General features: G+C 42.0%; 1 protein-coding gene across 3 annotated transcripts in view; it reads right to left on the bottom strand.

The window, feature by feature from the left end:
- Positions 1–22241, bottom strand: part of RBMS1 (RNA binding motif single stranded interacting protein 1) — a 185116-nt gene that overhangs the window by 108065 nt on the left and 54810 nt on the right. The window contains exon 1 of one of the 3 annotated variants that reach the window (XM_067549376.1): positions 13905–14225. The exons of the other annotated variants lie outside the window; for them this stretch is intronic. Coding sequence (XP_067405477.1) covers positions 13905–13967 — 63 coding nt within the window. The 5' untranslated portion in view covers positions 13968–14225. Of the gene's footprint in view, positions 1–13904; positions 14226–22241 lie in introns of those variants that run through there. 3 annotated transcript variants of the gene reach the window in all.

Genomic DNA, 22241 nt, shown 5'->3' with positions numbered 1-22241 from the left:
GAGGCTAGTTAAGCTTCAGAAGTGTATTAAAATTGAATAGAAATTTGCAAGACAGCAACACTTGTGAGTTAGCGTCTGTACAAAAGACTGAGGAATAAATTCCACTCTGACTTACCAACTGATTGCTGGATTTCATTGGGACTGTATGCAGTGTAAATAAGGCCAAGGGTAAAATTCAAAAGTGCCTATGTGATTTAGAAACCTAAGTCCTATTTTTCAAAATTGACAAGCACTTGGAGCCTAAGTCTCAGTGAAAGAAAATGGGACTTAAGTGCTTAAGTTTGTAAGTTACTTTTGAAAATTGAAGTTTGGTGCTCTTGAAAAATGTACTCCTTGTCCATAGGGAGGAGTTTGGCACTGGGGTAGCTGCACTAATGCAAACACTTAGTATAGATGTGTGGCACAAGAGTAAACAGTGATGTGAAGTTTATGCAGGGGTAAACTGTGTAGCTGCAAATCATGCTAGCAGTTCTACACAAGGGATTTGCACTACTGCAGACAAAGTCTTAGACAAGTATCCTCACTGAACACAACACATTGTTTGGTATTCTTCAAAGAAGGACAACCAACGTGAATTCTATTTAAGCCTAGAGGTGACAAGAGAACTCATCTCCATAGTTTCAAAGGAGGGAACATGATTTAGAAGTGCAATTCCCTAATGTCTAGGGAAATCTAGCTAGACAGCAATAAGTAATAGGAAAAGTGTGCTTCTCTGGGTTATTTTCTCTTCTTAATAAGGAACATGTGCATGAGGACATCTTTGTTTTTTTGATATTTTTCTGTTACAGCTGCTCAATCCTCTACTGAAGTTATAGTGGTCTTTTGAATGATGTTACAGTAGTTCCTTCTGCATTCAAACTCCTGAATTGGAGGGTGGAGGAGAGAGTTAGATGACACTCCACCACAACTCGTTTTCTTGAAAAATGGGCATTATACAGAGGATGAAGAAAATATGATTAATAAAAATCTTTGAAAGATGATTTTAATTAAGGGATACAGTCATCTTAAAAAAGGAATTAAAAATCCCACACACTTTTGTCTGAAACCTGCTACTGTTGCTTGTAACACCCAAGATTTCTGGAATTGAAAGAGGTCAGAGGGGGGAACGTATTGATGTATTCTTCTAATTTTTTTCAGTTTATTTACCTTGTGCATTTGGCAGCACTTTGTGTACCTAATCACAAACTCCCTATGTAGTCATTCAATTTCTCTTTGTGAGAATGACAGGGGAGAGATTTTTTAAAAATAGAAAAAAGGTGACTCACTGTAACGCAAAAACTAGCAGAGGGACGGACATAAGGGCAGGTATAACACCTGAAATTACTTTACATGCTCTCTTTTTTTAAAAAAAAGTGTTTACTTTATGCTGAGAATTTTCCTTTAAGCATCAGCAAGTCCTATATGCTTCTTATGTGCTACTTCCAATAAACAAGTCTCAAGTTTGTGGCTAGTGCCACCATTCTTATGTGCAGGTCAGATGACCAGCATTCTTTACTTCCACCTCCACAGGACAATTTTGAATTCACAAGCTGATTCATGTCTTGATAGAATGGTAACCTACCCAAATTCCCATTAAATCCAACAGCTGTTGGATCAGAAGTTGGCTTTATTTTTGTTTACTGTTAGCTCAAGGATACTGATATACAAGTATGATTAGGCTCCTGACATCAGCAAAAAGCACCGTGGTCTGATACTCAAAGCTGCTGAGCTACAGCTCCAACTGACTTCAGTGGAATTTGTGGGTGCTTAGTACTTCTGAAAAAAGTCAGGCCATTACTGACTACCTGCTGAAGGATGAGAAGTGTTCAGGCAAAGTAGTTAGGGAATTTACTTAATTGCTTGCATTGCACATCAGTAAGAATAAAATTAATGGTCAGGCTCCACAGTTTAGGAGAAGCACTTCCATTCATCAATATAATTTACTGGAGCCATTATAGAATTGGTAAGGATACTGTGAAATGCAACCAATATGCATAGTGCATTTAAAACCTTTTGATAATTTTCATATCTTTGAGGAACCAATCTAGACTGGGGAATATATGGAGCACAGTGACAAACTTTCTAAAGTCACCAACATAAAATGTAACCAGCTTTTACTCACTACAAGACACAGGGGGTATACACACACCTAAAATGGATTTAAAAGTCATCTTTATTTGACAAAGAGAACCAAAGCAAAACACATTCCCAGTTTAGTTTTACACTTGCCAAGTTCTACACCTTGAACAAGTTAAAAAGCACTGGTGTTCAGTGTGGTTGTCCAGTGGATCCCACTTATGGCCCTAAGATGACATTCCTGCTGTAGGAGTAACTGCTGGTGTGGGGCTCCCCAGTAGGTTTAAACTAGTACAATAGGAAAAGGCTGCCATTACCAAACTGAAGAGAATTGCCTTCCATCAGCCCTAGGTCCAGGCAAGTTTTGAAGACAGAGCTGGAGTTGTTGCAATGTCCCGGGCAAAGGGTGCTAATGAAAAAAATCAGGTTCTAACGAGATTGTGGAATGGAAAGTGGACTTGTAAGGAAGAGGGATCAGACAGGAGCCCTACGTTTTATACCTCAAGAGTTAAACAGTTCCTGGGCTGGATATGAGGGCTGTATAATATAAACGGTTGCAAAGTGTTAATATAGTTGACCACATTCTGCAATCTGGCCAAACTGCGCTTAGTGGGGGAGGGGAGGAGGAGGAGAGAGGAAAAGGTGACTTTACACCACGTTTAGCCTCCTTGATTGTAGGGCCAGCAGGTCTGATTAAGCCTCCAGTACAATTTGCACCCTCCTGTCAATGGCCATTCTACTAGCAGAAAATCACTTAGCACCAGCTGAGCACCTTACTTCAGCAGCTTCAAAGTGGGGTGGCACAGAGCCAGCATATGCATGCTGAGAGAACCCCCCCAGCTGGCCTGTGAGGCCAGCTTTATGTCCCCTTCATACGGCTACTGTGGCACAAAGGATTCTTAGCAACCTTAAAATCTGACCCATTATAGGAAATAATGGTGAAAAAGATTCTTAGTGACTTTAAAATCAAGCCCATTATAGGAAAGAGACTTTAAATTTACATATATACACTAACTTAAAGGCAGCAAACACATCTGACATTCATGTCTCCCAAACAGAGCCACAGCTGAATTGTACCAAATGTTTTCCTGTGACTGAGCATCACATGTGGAAGGGAAAAATGCACACAGGGCATGAACATAACAAACCCATAAAAGTACCACATGTAACAACACTGCGGCAGCTTTTTTAAGGGAAAAAAAGAATAAAAGTCTAACTGTAAAACAGGGAAAAGATTAAATTTGAATTTAAAAGACAGATTGGTTTAAACACAGAGCAACCACTGTACTAACACAAACATGCAGGCAGCTGGCCATGATACTAGTACTATTACTGGCATGAGCCCAGCACCTGCCTGAAACCGTGTTCTGGTGCGGGGTGGAAGGACACTCTTCACTCCATCTCTATTTCTTCCTCCTTGCCTTGGCACCAGTCTCCTGTCAAACATGGGCCAAAAAATCTGCTTGAAGTGGAAAGTGAGCCTGCCTCAGCTGTATTTTTACCAGTGGTGCTCTATTCCTTGGTACATTAGCACTGCTTAGGAATCCTGCCCCTGAACAAAACAGGAAATCATTGACAGGGCCCTGGACTGTAGAAGAAAACTCAATGTATTTATTCATTACTTAAATATATTTGACATGGTCAAAGAAAAGGATATCTGCCTGCAGATATTCAATGAGTAGACAGGTTCTAGATAAGTTATTTAATGAGAATTATTCACTCAGCTGTAGTCGCATGATTATAGTCACATCACATGTACGTAAACTCTAAAGAACTTGGTCTTGGTATACAAGATAAGAACCGCTCAACTTCATTTTCTTCATTTCACTATCTTTGCAACAGGTCAACCAGTGTAACTGTTGAATGCTTAATGTTTATAACAAACTCAAATAACGATTTACAAGTGCATCCCAAATGAGTAAATTATTATGGCAGCCATGGTAATTTGAAATTGAAGGACTAAGAGGATAAACTGAGTCTGATCTCATTGGTCTCAAAAGCTATGTAGTGTTGGGCCCATTCAATATTTGAAAAAGAGACATCGGGGGGAAAAGGGAGTTAATGAAACACATAGATTCATAAGTTTTAAGGACATTGTGATCAATCATGTAGTTAGAGCTCCTGCATAATACAGGCCCTAGGATTTCACTGAGTAATTCCTGCTTTAAGACCAATAATTTGTGGTTGAACTAAGCACCTTTCATACACCAAACTTCTGCTTACTAAACAGAAATAGGACTACTGCTGAAATAAACACACATTCTCCTTTAACTGAATAAGCAGACAATAGTCTTGGACTCTGGTGTCAGTCCAATTTCTTGATGGAATGGACTCATTATAAACAACTATAATCCTTAATTTGGGGGCAAATCCCAATTACTTTACTAAAACAAGTATTCCCATGGACATGAATGAGACTACTTGTGTATGTATGGCAAGCAGTATTTGAATCCTGAATTTTAGTCACTTGGATTCTTTATTCTGAACAGTGCACATGAAGCTTCATGACTAACCTATTCTTACAACAATGCATACATACATTGTTATGGCTGACATTACACTGACTCTAAACCATTAACTTCAGTGATTTAAAATTTTCTGGGAGGAAAAAGTCTGGAGAGCTAATAATTCAGGGTTATTTTGGCTGGGAACTGCCATTCCCTCACCCCCAATTTTTTTTTTTTTGGGGGGGGGGGGGGGCGGGGGCATCGTTGGATTGGAGTGGTTTGAAGATGTTCCATTCAGCTATCTTATAGGCTCAAATACTCAGATGAGTGATTTAAAAAATAACAAATTAGTACTGAAATACACCATATATAATGAATATAGCTTTATAAAAGCAATAAGGATGTTAAACATAAAACTGAAGCACAACATCAGAACTAAAATCCCACAAAGTCAGGAGCTTTAAAGGAGTGGACTCCACAGCAAGAAAACGTTACTCACTTTGTGCAGTAATTGCAGTTCTTCAAGATGCGTCTCCCCATGCATGCGCCACGTCAGGCACACATGCACTTTTTGAGCCTTTGATCAGAGATTTTTCCTGCTAGCAGTGCTCATTCAGCACGCACAGGCACCCTACACCTCACTGTGCCAGACACCAAGGCAGTATAGGGATGTGGAACAAATTGCTCTCAGTTCCTCCAACTGAACATCTCCACAGTGAACTGTCTGAAGCAGAGGGGAAAAGGGTGGGTAATGGAGCACTCCTTGAGACACACATCTTGAAGAACTGCAGTTACTACACAAGGTGAGTAACCTTACTCGAAGAAGGAGAGGAACATCCCTCTGGGTGTTCCACTTCAGGTCACTTCTGAACAGTTTCCCCAGAGGGAAAACTGGTCTCAGAGAAAAGGCTATGATTGTCAAAGGGGAAAACCTCATGGCATTCTGTACTACTCTCAGGAACCCCGAGATATGGAGCTGTGATGCTCTGTGCATAACTACTGCCGTGGAAACGGACCTGGCAGCAGTGTCTGCAGCATCCAAGAATGCTTGAAGAGCGGTCCTGGCCAATAATTAGCCCTCCGAAATGATGGACTGGAATTGCCCCCTATGTTCCTGAGCTATGTGTTCAATGAAGGCCAATCTATTACAGTTTGTGAAATTGCATTTGGCCATGACCAGATGATAGTTTGCGATCCTGCACTGCAGAGTTCGATGGAGGGTGGGAAAACAAGAAATCAGAGTCCTAAGGGAAGGGGAGCGTAATACTTTGCATCCGCCCTTTTACACATTGATGGAATAGTAGCAGGTGTTTGCCACATAGTCTTACCTGGATCCAGGAGTGCCTCGCTGATGGGTAATGACACCCTGTAGGATAGCTAACATCTTGTGTTGTGAATCCCCGACCTCTTCAAGTGGAATTCGAAGAGTGACAGACACCCTCTTTATGAGGGTCTTGCAATTGTTGGCCATGGAAGGTGGTGGAGGCATAACTGCTTTTTCCAAAGCCCAAGGACATTGGGCGGGGGGAGGGGGTGGGGGCGGGGGAGAGCTGGCTGTGGAGGAGAGGAGAGGACTTAACAACCCTTGTCTCCTTTTGAGATCGTATCAGTGGTCTGGAGAATTGCTGTCAGTAAGCAGCCCAGGGATCCCAGCAAAGCCGTTGGGGAAGAGGGGGACCATATGGGGGAGGAGGTGGCATGCAGGGTTGGTTCCACCACCCTTGATGATGGTCATGATCTTCTCTGGGATGGTCAATGAATGGGTTCCTAACAAGATATGATGGGGAACTCTGGACTGGAATAGAAGAGACCGACTGGAATTCCTCTTCATCCTCCTCAACACTGTCCAGTGGAGGAGCCCCCATAAAAAAGGGTGGTGAGTCCTGCAGTATAGCGGGGACAGTAGCAGTTAGGAGCCCAAGGTCTTGGTACCAAAAGACACTTGATACCCACGAGGAGCAGAGATTCAGGCTCATTTGGTATGGAACGGTCCCTTGAATATCTAAACTCTTATGGTACTGAGTATGTAATCGGTACCAATATTGTACCCAAGATGCAGTAGCCAAAGCTGACGATACCATTGATGGCGGGCATGCTGATGTAGGCCCCAATGGAGTCTGGCACCATTGCTTGCTCAGTACTGAGGGTATCAAATTGATAGGTGCCGACTGAAGGATTGTGTCTGATGGTACTAAACTGGGGCTCCTGCCCTCCTTGTCCCTAATAGAGCGTACTGAAGCCATGCCTCAAACTCTGGGGCTTTCCAGATCCACTGGTACCAGGACTGGAGTCTTTTAACTTGACAGTACTGAGCCAAGAGGTAGAGCCTTCAGACACTGTAGATCTTGTAGGGGACCTGGACCTTTTCAAAGCAGGCTCCTTCAGATGACAGACCATACTCCTCTTTTTGGGAGCCCTCTCAGAAGCCTCCAACAATCTCCCCCTTCTTAGGGGAAGCCTGAGCCAAGGTGAAAGGGGTGCTGAATTTGTCCACAGCCAGATGTACCAGGGCACTCTCCTAATCTGACTCAGACACTGGTCAAATGCTCTATCATTAACAATCTCAGCTTAATCTCCTTGTTCTTCCTTGCCCTCAACTTGAGGACTAGGAAGAAATTTCACTTCTAGGAGACATGGAACTCCTCCAAACAATGAATGTATTTAGAGTGACCACCACTCACAGGGATAGCCCCTCAGCAGCAGAGGCAGCATGTGAAGCCTGGTAAGTCAGGCATGCCCTGCCAGGAAGACGAGGCTGCCCCCCAAGGAAAGAGAGCGGAGGAGAAAGAACAAAAGCAAAACCAAACTATCCTCTCACTATTAACTACTTCTAACATCTAACTATACTAACAAAACACCTATAAAAACAAACGTGAAATAGTGGAGGTACATTCAAGGCAGGCACACTAGAGCTTCATCTCAGGCCAAGGTGGTAGAGAAGGAACTGAATGTGGTTCACCTGTTCATTCTTATACGTGGTAGGCCTATGCATCCAGCAGGAGAAGGTGCAGGCTGAACAGGCGCTGCTAGCGGAAAAATCTCTTATCAAGGGCTTGAGAGGTGCATGCACACCTGAAGTGGAGAGCTCACAGGAACTTACCTGGAAGAAGAACTAGCAGTCTGCCATATTGCACATTTTCTGTAGGAATTCCTAAAGAATCTGAAAGCCTCCTGCAATTGGACCAACAGCAATTGGACCTTCAGCTCTCACTGACTGCAGCAAGAGGGGAGGTCACTCAGCACCTTGCAGAATTGAGCTTTGTTGTCATGCATACATTAGGGAAGAGAGTTCGGAAGACCATAATTTTGACATTTGTGCAATTTAATTTCAGACTTAACATCGAAGTAACGCCTGACTTTATTTCCTTCTAATCTTTTTACTTAGTCTTAAACATCTGCAATCCAATGATAAGTAGAACATCAAACTGTGGAATATTTGAAGCAGCTCCCAAGGTCACCACGTAAGACAAATTAACATTACTTTCTTTTATTAGTGTCATACTGTATTCTGTTGTAAACTAGCACTTCTAATAAGTTCAAATCAACAAAGATGTTATACAGTGAATTACGCTTCTGCATTCCTTTCCATGAAAGCTTCCCAACTTTTTAATATGTTTAAGGTTTTTAAACACCCAAACAAGTTAAACTGGGGTTCTGATTCCTTCAAAAGTTTTTCCTAAATTTGGAGCACATTTTGAGATTAATTATGTTTAAGCCAAGACTAAGGCCTGGCCTATACATACAGCTGCACTGACTTAAGTAAAGTAGAGTTGAATACATGTAGTTAAACCAGTGAAAACTCCTGTGTGGCCACTCAAACTAATTTAAACCTGGTTTACGTTGATTTTAGCTTAAGTTGTTTCGTTAGTAACGTAAGCTAAATCAACAGAAGCCAATTTTCAGTTTAAGAGTTTACAGTAAAATCAATTTAAGTGTGTACACACAGGAGTTTATACTGGTTTAAACTAAAATCTACTAAAAACAATTTACTTAAACGTATGCAAGTTTTGTGTAGACAAGCCCTCTAACATTTGAGTTAAAAACATTGCCATTTTAAGTTCTCTGCTTAGCTTACACATGGTTCTCGCCCTACTCTCCTCCCCTCTCTATTTGTAACTCACCCGTTCCCTTTCCTGTTGCATCAGGAAACTGCAAATATAGTGGCTTCTGCAGAGTGCTGTTATAATTACCACAGTGTACTGCAACTGTGAAACTTATGCAAAGTAGGTAAGAATTACTTCAACAAGGTAGAACAGACAGAATTTAATATGGTCCTGTTGGCTTTCTAGAAATCCTTTCTGACTAACACCTCACCAAGAATGAAAATGAAAATTATTTGGAAAAATATTTAATTTGCCATAAAATATTAAGACATACACCATTTTCCCCTAAACAGCTCTCTTTATAAAATAAAAGCATCTACTTTACAGATAGCCAAAAACTTTCATAAGAAGTTGGAGACACGAGCTCTAAGGCGATGCTAGTACAGAGTTCCAAGTCTCCATAACTTTTGTTTTATCCTGCCTCTCAAAACAAATCTAGACCAAGAATGGAATCTTTAGAGTTGTGAAAAATGGTCTCACCAATACAAAATAGATGAATTAGCAATAGCTATCATTTTCACTAATGGCTGCAAGAACATACAATTTAAACCACTGTCTCAAGATTTTATTTTGCTTGACTTTAGTACTATGGTGATGTATTATAAACCCCATTAAGCACCTGGAAAACATTCCCCCACCACCCACTGGGTAATCCTGGTTTAAAGTTTGCTACGCTTTCTGAAATGTGTGACGTAGGCAAGCATTCTTCAGAGTTGAAAGTTTCAAAAAAGAAACAGCAGACGTTCAAGACAAATACACATTTTTTTTCTCTCAATAAGCCACCAAAAAAAAAAAAAAAAAAAAGGCTTAACAATTAGGCATTCAGATAGACAAAAGCGTAATCCAGCAACCTGTCAAATCTTAAACAGCAACTTCAAATTTTTCAAAATTTAGAAAACAATTAATCACTTTTTCCAATCTATAATGTCATATCTGACTGGTTTAGGGTGGTTCTTTTTATATTCTTTCACTCAAGTTTGTACTATATACAAAGAAACCCACCAACTGAGCAGATCTGATCTCTCAAGAATAAACAGTACTATACAAACATCTTTATACAGGCATTACAAAAAATAATAATAAATGAGAGATTTCTCTGCACTGATGCTTAATAGAAAAGCTGAGAGTCTGGTTAAATCCATGTAAGGGCATTAATGTCAAACATACTTTATATGCAACTAATCAGATCAATGCAAGAAATAAGATAATATAATTCTTACCAATGTGAAAAAGAAAGAAAAAGTATCATAATATAGCAAACTAACAGTTATAAACTAAAAGTGTATCTGGTCTTTCTCCAAACCCCTCGCACCTTACTCCTTCCCCCATACATGCACAGTCACAGAACAGTGCTGTGTAAGAATTATTTCTTAGATTTTTCTACAGAGTTTCATGCTTTACATGATGGCCATGGCAGGAATACTCCTTGATCTCATAAATTTAATAAGGTCACTTGACATGCTTCAGTTATCTTTTTTTGGTAAGCAATGTAAGAGGAGGAAAAACCCCTACAGAGCTGTCAAATGGTATGTAGAATTACAGGTACAGCATCTTGATACTTTAACTTTAAACCCATCATCCTGAGAGTGAAACATTTTTAACCTGAGACTAGCAATGGTTTGCTTCATTTAAACACTTTCAAAATGCCAGTTTTATCTTCAAAGTTCAAGAAAACCCAATCTATGACATAGAAATTGCTGTGAACAGAGCTGTATAAAAGGATTAATCAACAGCTTTGTATGCCAGTCTCTAAACAAGGCCAAACACTGAATCAGAGATAGATTCCTCATGTGCAGTTGCACCCAGTTAATCTGCTTGAAAGCAGCAAACTAGGTAAATCTAATAAACACCACACTCATCAAAATGTAACATCATGTAGCAAGAACCACTGTTACCAGTCAAAGCTGTTAAAATAGAATAAAATCAGTGGGCTTTCTTACATCAGCTCAGATACTGATCCAGAATCTACTGGTGAGACTCAGTGGTTACTGCATCCTAATCCTAAAGAGCGACTTGCACTGGCCCCCAGAAATCAGAGATGAGAGAAGCCTGGCTGCACACAGTGTTTTAAAATCCCAAATCAAATGTCTACTGCAACTCTACAGATATGAAGAGCAGATGGAAGGGAGGAGGCCCAATTTTCCATCACATTGGCTTTACACAGGCATAAATATGTTGACTTCATTGTAGCTACTTTGGATTTACACAGGGATAACTGAAAGGGGGAAAAAATCTCAGGGTCCTATGTATGCTGGCTGTATTGAAGAGACCTAAAAGAGTCTGTAATAGAGGATAAAAAGGTATTCTCCACTTATTATAGCCTCTTCAAGGCAGATAGAATATCCTTCTTTAAAATAAGAGTAAAAATATTAGACTGTATTTAGCCACTTTCACATAGGACACATGACCACAACTGTTTTGATAGACTAACTACTTAAGTATAAAACCAACTGGGAGAGAAAGTGCATTGTCCACATTTCTCAGCCTGACTTGAACTTGCATTTTGTTTTTGTTAGGGCATTACCTGCCAAGTCACTACTCACTTCTGCAGCTTCTAACTTTGACCTGAGCTCAGTCAGAGCATTTTTAATGTGCTTGTCTGTCCGCAATGCAGGCAAATCCTATTTAATACAGATGACTTCAGAGATCAGAGCTTGCTGCTCATCATAGCACTTCAGAATAGAGGAAAAGATGAGGCACCACCCACCTCTGTCTGACCTGAAATGAAGTAGCTGACTGGCTCCTACAAGCCTGAGTTACACAGAGAAACAGACACAGATAGCAAGCATAATACTGTAATCACAGATTCCTTTGTAAAATGAACATTCTTTTTAGGCAACAAATAGATTGTATCAGTGAAATCCTGGCTCCATCGAAGCCACCGGGATTTTCGCCATTGATTACAACAAGGCAAAATTATATTACAATTCCTTCCCACTAAATCTGACAGGGTACCTCTCTCCTTTTGCTAATAGATTACAGTCAACTTTATAATGGAAAAACAGATTGGCTTATTAAATATTCAGGGTTCTATTAAAATCTTACACCATTTTGCTACCACTTATAACACATTATAATTAAAAAGACAGTACAGACTACCCAAGAGAATTTACTTTTAATTTTTAAAGTTCTTTTAATTTCTTCTCTGTCTCATTTACTGGAAACTCCCTATTAGCATAGAAGAAATACAGCCTCTTAAAATAAAATACAAATAAACATGTTCTGAAAATGGGCTTAAATTTATTGTACATCAATAAAGCTACTTTATATCAAATGAAGGCTTAGACTCATACCCTGTGACACTAGTTCACCCACGCAGGTGAAGAAGTCTAAGAGAAAATGCAATCACCAAGTCACTTTTATTCCCAATGAAGTCAAAAAGAGTTTTGCACAGACTTCAAAGGGGAAAGGCTCAAATCCCAGCTCCCCATGTAGGAAATGTTTGAACAGAGAATGGCTAACCACTAACAAAAGAAAGCTTTAGTACCCAGGGTCTTAGGACCACATAATACCCACGCATTCATGTCTTCCTCTGCCTACTAAAAAAAAAAAAAAAAGTCATCTGTTTGTTTTTCTAATTCAGTCAGGCCTTTTAGCTCTTTGAATCTAAGGAGTGCACTGTGAAAAGAAGAGCATCTTATCAGCGTGCTCCAGACCAGCAGGCTAATTCAGATCCCTACACAAAACATACAAACCCTTCCACTAAAAAGGCCTCACCCTCAGCGTTTTCCTCCCCATTTCCTTGCTAACACCCTGTGGCACGCTAACAAACAAACGAACACACCAGGCGCTAAGGTGCCTTAACTAATTAACTATCCTTTCAGGTAATGTAAGAAAATAGTATCTAATAAATTGGCTTCCCTTACAAAGTATGCAAACACACTACACAAAAGCTGCACTGTGGTTGTATCTGGGGGATTTATTTAAAAAAAAAACAAAAAACCCCACCCAATAAGCATGTTTTATTACATACTGACTTACACACTTCAGACTTAAGATGCAATGACAAATTTAAACATTGTTGGGTGCCATCTGCAGATGTTGAAATACCATCCTAAGTGATTTGTATTGTAACTCTATACAATGGTGGAAGAGAGCAGCAAGTCTATGAAAGCTTTCACTTAAACTCAAAGAAAACAATTCTAATGTACACTCTTGCACTGGTTAAAATCATCATCCCAAACATTAACATGCCTACCTATCAGAGAGTTTGAATTTTAAAAAAATATCCATTAAAATCAATACTTCCATGAAACCCTGTAGTAAAGTGACTCTGCATTACAATGTGATGGGATCTGAAATTTCTCTCTTTAATGTATCCCTACTCCATACAAAATGACAATGCCTCCTACATCATTATAAGGATACGTTCATTTGTTTCTATTGCTAAGGGTAGTAGACACAAAAGATGGTTGTGTTTCCCCCTCTTCAGTCAGCAAGAAAATAAATGACTCTTCGTGTGTGTGTGCGGTGGTGGGTTGTTTGGTCAACCAGTAACTTGCCATTGACTTCTAATCCATTCAACCTTTTCTATACAAACACAGGGACCTCACTTTTGCCGACAAAGCTGAAGGACAGGATTTCTGTTTGTTTGGTCAAAGGTTCCATGAAAACGATCTGTTTTGTAATAAACAAGAGCGTGACAATGCCAATACTACACATCAGAGACAGGCAAGTTTTCCTTTTCCTAGCCAAACCTCTCTACCGCCCCCCGCAGAGGATTTTGGTCACACCAATCCAGCTCTTTTCAAAACTTCAGATGTTAAAATGTCCGTTTCAAAACACTTCCATGGATACGTGCCTGGTTCCCGCTTCCCAGACCTGTCCGCCTGCTCACAAAATGTCACTGGATTGCCCTTGGGCTGCGGAAGGAGGCTCGGCCGTGACAGCGGAGGCTTTTGGAGGGGCCGGGGTCTGGTTTTGAAAACACGCTCGCCCTTCCTGTCGTTCCACCAGGAACGAAAGACACTGGGCCCGAAGTGTCCATGCTGCACCGCCGGTCCCCTTCCTCCTCACTTGTTGCCGAGCTCGCTCAGCACAGCCGGGGCTGGCGGCCGGGGCGCACGCAGCCCGCGGTGAGAGTCACCCAGCTGAAGCCGCCTGACCGACACCAGATCGCCTCGCCTCGCCTCCCCGGCAAGGTCACTCCCAGCAGCCGCGCAGGGGCGGCTCGTGCTACGAGCGGCTGGGAAGTTCCAGCGACTACCCGGCCGTCCCGCGTCCCGTCTCCCCGCGGGGGACCCGCTCCTTCCTCCCGCCTCCCGGGCAGGGGCGGGGGTGGTGGGCGCCGCTCTCTTACCTGTTTCCTGTAGGGAGTCCTGCTGCTGCCCGCAGGGTTGCTGCTGCTATTGGGGAAAATCATGGCCCCGCCTAAGCCCCAGCTTCCCCTCGGGACGGGGAGCAACTTCGGTGGCAACTTGGCGAGCAGGGGCGGCTGCGGGCGAGGCGCGGCGCGGCGCCTGCCTCTCTCCCTGCCTCCGAGCCTGTGTCGCGCAAGCACGGCGCGTCTCTCCCCCCTTCCGCTCCGGGGAGCGCGGGCGGCCGCGAGGAGAAGCTGCCGGGCTGCTCCTACCGCCCGAGCAGCAGCAGCAGCCGCCAAAGGGAGTTCATTGGTCTGGCGGCGGCGAGTGGACGCTTCCCTCCCCGAGCAGCAGCAGAGCCGATCCCACCTACCAGCGGCCTCAACCACCGCCCAGAGAGAGAGAGAGAGAGAGCGCGAGCGGAGCCGCTGCCGGAGGAGACGGCCCACAGTAGGCTCTGCGCCCGGCGCCTGCCTCCGGCCTGCGCAGCAGGCAACCGGCTCCTGCCGCGGCCGCTCTGCTTCGCGCAGGGGCGCTGGGCTGCTCCCCACCGTGCGGGGCCCCCGAGGAGCCGGCGGCGGCCGCCCCTGTGGCGCCGAATGGTTGCTTCTGGCCCCCGCATACCGCACATTCCACGGCGCAGCCCGCAGCTCCCTGCGCACCAGCGACGGCAGCACTGCGCCCTGGGCCAGGCCCTCCGCGGCCAGGCGAGCAAAGAGGGGTGTCGCCTGCGCTTCACCTGGGGCCTGTGCATACAGCCAGCAGGGATCGAGTCTAGCCCTTTAATCTGCAGCAGGGCCAGCGGCAAATCATCCCCTCTCCCCCCTTGTAGCCCTTCTTCCCACGGCTGGACACTGGGCTAGGAAGAGCAGTGCCTTCGGTAAAGGTGTGCGCAGCCTGCCTGGCCCGGAGGCACAATTCAGCCGCACAAACGCAGGGGAGATGGGGCCAGGACCCTCCACCCTGAAGTTCTGTAAGCTCCACATCTGGATCCAGAAGGCGCAAAAATCCACCTCGAAACTCGTTAAAAGGCTCAGAAAGAAGGGGCGACGCCTCCGGCCGTCATGCCAGATCCGAAAACTTCTCATGACATTTTTAGCAGGGGATTGAAAACTAGCACCTAGATCTGGAATTCAGCATTGGCTCAAACCAGAACCCTGGATCCAAACATCCCCAAACTTTGGGGCTATCAACCACCCTGCTGGTGAGCCTGTCTAAAAACATAAGTAGTCAGATATCTAATTCAAAACTTCGCAGCTTGTGTCTCTCTCTTCAAATATGTGATCCCCCTCTAACCTATAAAAAACGTCAGAGAGATTTCAAAATTACTTTTAAAGGACCAAACCCTGTTCCTTTCACAGTCAGTAAGAATTCTGCCAGTGATTTCAGTGGTGATAGGATTTGGTTCAAAATACATTACTCTGCTTTACACAAAAAGAACTCAGATTGATTTTGCCTTTGCGAAACCCAGGTTGTCCCTTGTGGTGTGAAAGAGGAATAAAAGCCCTTAAATCTAAAATCTAGCCTTACGGTGTGAGATGGCTAGCACAATTTGGGGGGGAAATTCACCCATCCTGTATCTTCACCAAGACCCCCAAATAAACTTTTTTGAAGTTTTGGGAGAATCCCATTTTTCTTCCAAAATGTAAGGCCTTGGGGAGTTTTGCAGTGAACAGAAAATTAAATTTCTGTGGTTTGTTTGGGGGAAAGGAGACAAAGTTTGGGATAAGCCTACCAAATTTTGGATGTTAATTGGAACTTTGTGTTGCGCACCCATCATTGGTTATGACTGACAGCCTAGTCTCTAAAATAAAAATAGATTTTGTTCAACTGCAGTTTCAGAGAGGTGACTCTGCCAAGGCTTCCTTTGGTATTTTTTACTCTCTTTCATAGAATCATAGAATCATAGAGTTGGAAGGGACCTCAGGAGGTCATCTAGTCCAACCCCCTGCTCAAAGCAGGACTAACCTCTGCTATATCATCCCAACCAGGGCTTTGTCAAGCCGCAGCTTAAAAACCTCTAAAGATGGAGATTCCACCACCTCCCTAGGTAACCCATTCCAGTGCTTCACCACCCTCCTAGTAAAAAACTTTTTCCTAATGTCCAACCTAGACCTACCCCACTGCAACTTGAGACCGTTGCTCCTTGTTCTGTCATCTGCCACCACCGAGAACAGCCTAGCCCCATCCTCCCTAGAACCCCCTTTCAGGTAGTTAAAGGCCGCTATCAAATCCCCCTCATTCTTCTCTTTTGCAGACTAAACAAGCCCAGTTCCCTCAGCCTCTCCTCATAAGTCCTGTGCTCCAGCCCCCTAATCATTTTTGTTGCCCTCCGCTGGACCCTCTCCAACTTGTCCACATCCTTTTTGTATTGGGGGGCCCAAAACTGGACACAATATTCTAAATGCGGCCTCACCAATGCCGAATAGAGGGGAATAATCACTTCCCGTGACCTGCTGGCAATGCCCCTCCTAATGCAGCCCAATATGCCATTGGCCTTCTTGCCAGCCAGGGCACACTGCTGACTCATATCCAGCTTTTTATCCACTGTTACCCCCAGGTCCTTTTCTGCAGAGCTGCTGCCCAGCTCGTCGGTCCCCAGTCTATAGCTGTGCATGGGATTCTTTCTTCCTAAGTGGAGGACTCTGCACTTTTCTTTGTTGAACCTCATTAGATTTCTTTTGGCCCAATCCTCCAGTTTGTTTAGGTCACTCTGTATCCTATCCCTACCTTGCAGGGTATCTACCACTCCCCCAGCTTAGTGTCGTCCGCAAACTTGCTGAGGGTGCAATCTACCCCATCCTCCAGATCATTAATAAAGATGTTGAACAAAACCGGCCCCAGGACCGACCCCTGGGGAACTCCACTTGTGACCGGTTGCCAGCTAGACATGGAGCCATTGATCACTACTCGTTGAGCCCTATGCTCTAGCCAGTTCTCTATCCATTTTATAGTCCTTTCATCCAACCCATACTTCTTTAACTTGCTGATAAGAATACTGTGAGAAACCGTATCAAAAGCTTTGCTAAAGTCAAGGTATATCACATCCACCGCCTTCCCCACATCCACAGAGGCAGTCACCTCATCATAGAAAGCAATCAGGTTGGTCAGGCATGACTTTCCCTTGGTAGTAAGGACTCGCTACAAAAATGGATGGGGACCAAGGTCGGCTGGAAAGAAACAGATTTGGCACTTAGTTCACCAATGAAACAGCTATGCCAGCTCTTGAGTGTTTGATGCTGGTGGCAACTTGGAAAATGGTCAGCCCTCACAACCTTCAGTTACTCTTTGCACTAAACATTTTGGTGCCATAGTGTTTTGCTACCCTAGACAACAGTCTATTCTGGTATAGCCAACACTACGAAAGCAGTACCCCTGGGCAGAACTGTTAGGTGTATCACTAAACACCAACAAAACACACAAAAACAAAACAAAAAAAACAACACACAGCAGCTTAAAACTGAACGCATCCACAGTTACATTCCATGTTAAACCTGACCTTTGAATAATTGTTCAGAACCGGTCAAAAATCACTCCCAATGTGCGGTATGTGAACATGCAATCTTCTGCTGAAACTGATGCTCTGAATTAGTATTTCCAGGGGAAAAGAAGAGCTGTACAATGCTAGCAGCATAGCCTTCTAAGCCAACAAAAGTGAGTAAGATCTTCATGATTCCTCTACTCTTACTAAATTACTTTAGGGGTGGGAGAGACCTGGAATAGATATATGTTCCCCCCTCCCCTCCAGATGACAAAGGCTTCTGAAGAATTTCAGTTTTCCTGTTCTCTCCTCTCCCCTCCCTCCCCCCCGCTTTCCCAATACAATTAGAATCTGGAGAGATGGAGACATTCCATATTCCATCACAGGTATTTTTTAAAGGTATCAATCACTGTGGTACTTAGACACTACTACAGGAATGAAAGGATTTAAGAGCATTTCATAAAGAACTCTAAAAGCAAGAACTATGCACTTTCATTCACAGGTTGCTATTATTTAGAAGATGAGGATTTCTCTCTTGGATTCAGCATGTGGCACGCTTCATGGACACCACATACGCTGTGTTATACCACAAATTATTAGAAAAACATGTAACATTAAACCATTCTGTGAAAATTAGAATAGAAAACATCGCCCTCAAGAGATATTTTATTTATGCTTTTGTTTAAAGGAGATTTGCCATGGCATTTGCAGAGGAAAAAGTGGGTTAAGCCTTGATGTCCTGGCCAAAGTAGCATTCAGCCTACCAAAAATTCTCCCTATACAGCCAAATGGCTACAGTAATCTTCCTCAGTTCTTGCCCTAAATTGTGAAATAGTCTTGCTTTGTTTGCTATTAAACAACAGCTATGTTCTACCCCAGAGCTGGGAGTAGCATTTTAGTGATGTAATGGTGGGTGAAGTGATTTCTGTGTGTATTCATGTGTGAGAGAGAGAGAAGGGTAATAAGGCTCTACATCATCCCCTGGGGATCTCCATTATCCTTTGGGAGGAAAGGTGTCATATATGTTGAAGATTTTACTAAGCACCTTCACCTCATCTTTTCTAAGATAACCGTTTGTTTGCAAATAAGACCCTCAAGTCTTATCCTACTAAGAGTAAAAAAAGTTTAAATAGAGACACTTTGAAATGTATGCAGAAGTGGAAATTTAAATCACATTGTCAAGGAAATTAATATTGTGTTATAACAGGTATGAACATACTTGCTAGTAGGCAGGCACCTTCCTCATTAAAGTTATAAATATGCAATTCAGTTTGTTCCTGAAGGGAACTGGTTACCATAAGGGATTCTAAAGGTACCTGGGTTAGAGGTACCTGGATTAACTGTCTATAAATTATGTTGATAGTTCTGAGCAGGAGTTGCTCAGTCAAAAAAGAGGAAGGCTTGCCAAGCAGAGCAAGGTTACATTTTGTGGTTCAAATCTTGGTGCATTGCATGTTTATTGTTTAGAGATACTTAAAAGATGTGAATTTGTAGATAAATTAAGGCCAGTGATCTGAGTTGCACATACCACCAAGGGGTATCTGAAGACCTGAATCCTTTAAAGGAGCTAGCAAATCTCTGGAAAACTTGGAAGCTTCCAAGTAACTACCATCAATCTCAGCAAACAGCAGATTGGTGAAACTAAACCATTATTCTGTAAACAGCTCCGCGTACATAAATCACAGTTCCATGATTCAGATCAAATCCATGGTTTCTTACTTTACACAAAGCTAAATGGACTCTGTGGAAACCCTCTATCAAGGGTCATTCACTGCTGTGGTGGGACAGGTAGTGTTTCCACCACCTCCCTCCCCAGCAGGTTCTGTTTTAGTGGGGTAACTTTAATTTCCACTAGGGGTTTCTAGGAGTCTAGTCTGGGTGTGCAGAATTTATGCATTCTCCCAGCTGCCCTGGCCATGTCCCCTCATAAGTTAGTGCCACTCATTTTGGGGGCTGCCTACACACCTCCTCATGGAGGGAAAGTTATGGATAGAGCCCTGCAAATCTATGGATATCCGCTTTATATCCATGGACCATTTTTGCAGATAGTGGATTGGATGACAATACAAATTTTTAATCAAGAGCACTGCAACTCTGTGGATATCCGCGAACCATTTTTGCAGATCAGATGCATATACAAATTTTGTATCTGCATAGGGCTCGAGTTATGGGTACCTTATGCCCCCCACTTAAGTTGGGTCTTTCTACCATCATGGTCCTTTGCCAGGGTCTATGTCATCTTATGGAGCCCAGCCCATTGAGCGAAGGAATGAAATGTGTAATCACTCCTGTAGTCATCGCTGTTCCAAAGATTTTTCTCCTTGTAATTTAATTGACTTTATTCCACATATCATGAACAGTGACATCTAAATCTAAAAGTGGGGGTGCCATACTAACACAAAGAAATGCTCAGAGCCAATTTACCACACTGAGTAAGATGATCTTCTAGTGTGTGACACAAAACGGGTCAGGCAGGATGGCTGAGAAGCAGAATAATGCATAAGAAACACTTTAAAATATTGTAGATGGAATATGGGCAAACTGCATGTTAAGGGTGCTGAGCATTTCCTGGAAAAATGTTATCAATGGGAGCTGACAGCATCACACAAAATCAGACTTTAACTTTAGCACTAAACTGGTCTGATAAGAAGAAATTGAGTAAGAAAAGCATTCAAGATAAAGGCCCATGGAATAAAGTAAACTAAATTACAAGGAAAGCTGCCTTTGAGAATGTTAAATAATCTCAAAATTAATTGCTTTTGTTTAAGCTTTATGTACCATAAATTAAGTATCCAGGTGACCAAAAGTAAAAAAAATAAAAATAAATAAATGAGAAAGAGAGGAAGAGGTCAGCAGAACATGGAAAAAATTAAAGTCATGAAAATGTAAAACATCTTCTATTCATAAACTACAATATGACATCTTTCTTGGGAAAAGGAAGGACATACTGAAGAAACAATGATTTCTGCAAAAACTTACAAACTACTAAGAGGCAGAAGAAAGATACACAAACAAAGAGAGTAAGAGAATGCAAAACAGTTGATTAACAACATATTCCTAATACGACAAAAAATGTCACAGGAATATATACAAAAGTCAAATAATCAAAAGTAAGAAAGAGCAAAAGATAAAGACAGATCAGACTCTTAAGGGAAACCCTATTTTCCCCAGGGCTGACTCAAACAGCTGCAGCAAGATATCCAGATTTAAATTTTAGACTTTGATTTTTTTTAAAATGTTGTATCACTACAGCTAATACACCCATTCTTTGTCACCTTCACCTATTCAGAAATCAAGTTGAAATCCCACCCTTCCCTTTCATCTCCTTTTTCAAAACAAGTCCTTCCTCCAGCCTAAATCTCCGATTCCTTCTCCCTCTTTCCCCATCTGTTTCATGCCTCTATTCTGTCTTTTCCCTGCAACTCACTCTTTTATTAATGCTGCCCCATTTAGTGTATGTGAAATGCTCTGGCTCTGGCCACTGAGTTGGTTCCTCTCTTGAAATTTCCCCTTAAAATCTTTCTTTCCGTTTTAGTTTATGATGGACTTCTGTGTTTTGTGAAATGTTGTCAGAAGGACATCATATAAAAGCAAATCACATCATAATAGGTAATTGTTCTGATTTTCTTCACTGATTATTAGTGCAAAGAATGTGAATATAGTGAATGATACAATCTTTTGTTAATACCATACCGTTACTTTGTAATATTATGGAATGTATTATTTATTCCTTGAAAGCCATGGTCAAGACATTACTTCATAAAAGCATTTCCACTGTCAAAAGAAATGCCACTTTGCTTATCATATGATGTACATTCTGGGAAGTTTAAGTCTGAAAGATATTACTGTAATGGATTATAATACAACAGGAATCTAAGAAAGTTGCTTATATTTGAAAATAACCAAAGAGACTCAAAAGAACTGGACTCTGCCATTGATATGATAATGATGCCAGACACTTGTTAGACCTTATAAAATAATCCAGATTCTATAAACAGTTGCCAGACTTACTGTAAAACAAAGTAATAAAGACGGAGTGAGATGACAGCCTATACAGGTAATATTAGCCAGTAAAGCAGTGAAAACAGTGCAAGTTCCTCATTTTATTAAGAGTTATGTACACCTTAAGCAAGACTTAAAATATCTAGCTGCTCTGATATAATTATTTGGATCACTGTTTTGTATATTTGGGGAGGGGGGAGAAGTATGTAGAGACAGGGAAAAGTTACCTACTACTTAACACTTTCTATGAAATGACAAATGATCCCTTGAAAATATTTGACTGTATGAGTATGTTGAAACTAAGGATGGTATTAAAAGAGAGAAAAACTGGAAATATACAAACATACTTTGTAAAGCATCAAAATTAATGTGCTCCATAAAGCAAGGTTTGGTTTTATATGCTCCAGCAGAAAAGCAGAGGATGGACCATGTGAACCAATATTTTTCTTCTACTACAAACTGGCTACTTTTTTTTGGTTGGTTGATTGTATTTTTGTTTACCAATACTTTTATTTCTTAGAAACTTCAGAAATAAAGAAGAAACAGAAAGAAATGCAGAGAAATCTACAATCAAAATGTGTTTGAAAGGTAAAATAGTGAGCAATACTACAGAGAGGGAGTATTGTTTAGTGGTTAGAGTATGAGCGTCTATAAGACTTTTGCATTTTATTCCTGTCTGTGTCACTATTTTTGTGTCTAGGACTGTGACTAACATCAGTGGGATTTGTCTGTGCTCAGCACTTCTGAAAATCAGGCCCCAAATCTCTCTGTGGCTCAGTTTTCACATCTATAAAATTGGGAGAGTGCTTAATTGATTCACAGAGATGTTGTGAAGATGTTTGTGAAGAACTAT

The sequence above is a fragment of the Emydura macquarii genome, unplaced genomic scaffold, assembly GCF_026122565.2.
Source record: "Emydura macquarii macquarii isolate MOO-44397 ecotype Brisbane River unplaced genomic scaffold, CSIRO-AGI_Emac_v2 contig_1253, whole genome shotgun sequence".
NCBI classification, from domain to species: Eukaryota; Metazoa; Chordata; order Testudines; family Chelidae; genus Emydura; species Emydura macquarii.
Note: the sequence above shows the minus strand (reverse complement) of the source record. Positions and strands in the feature narration are given on the sequence as shown.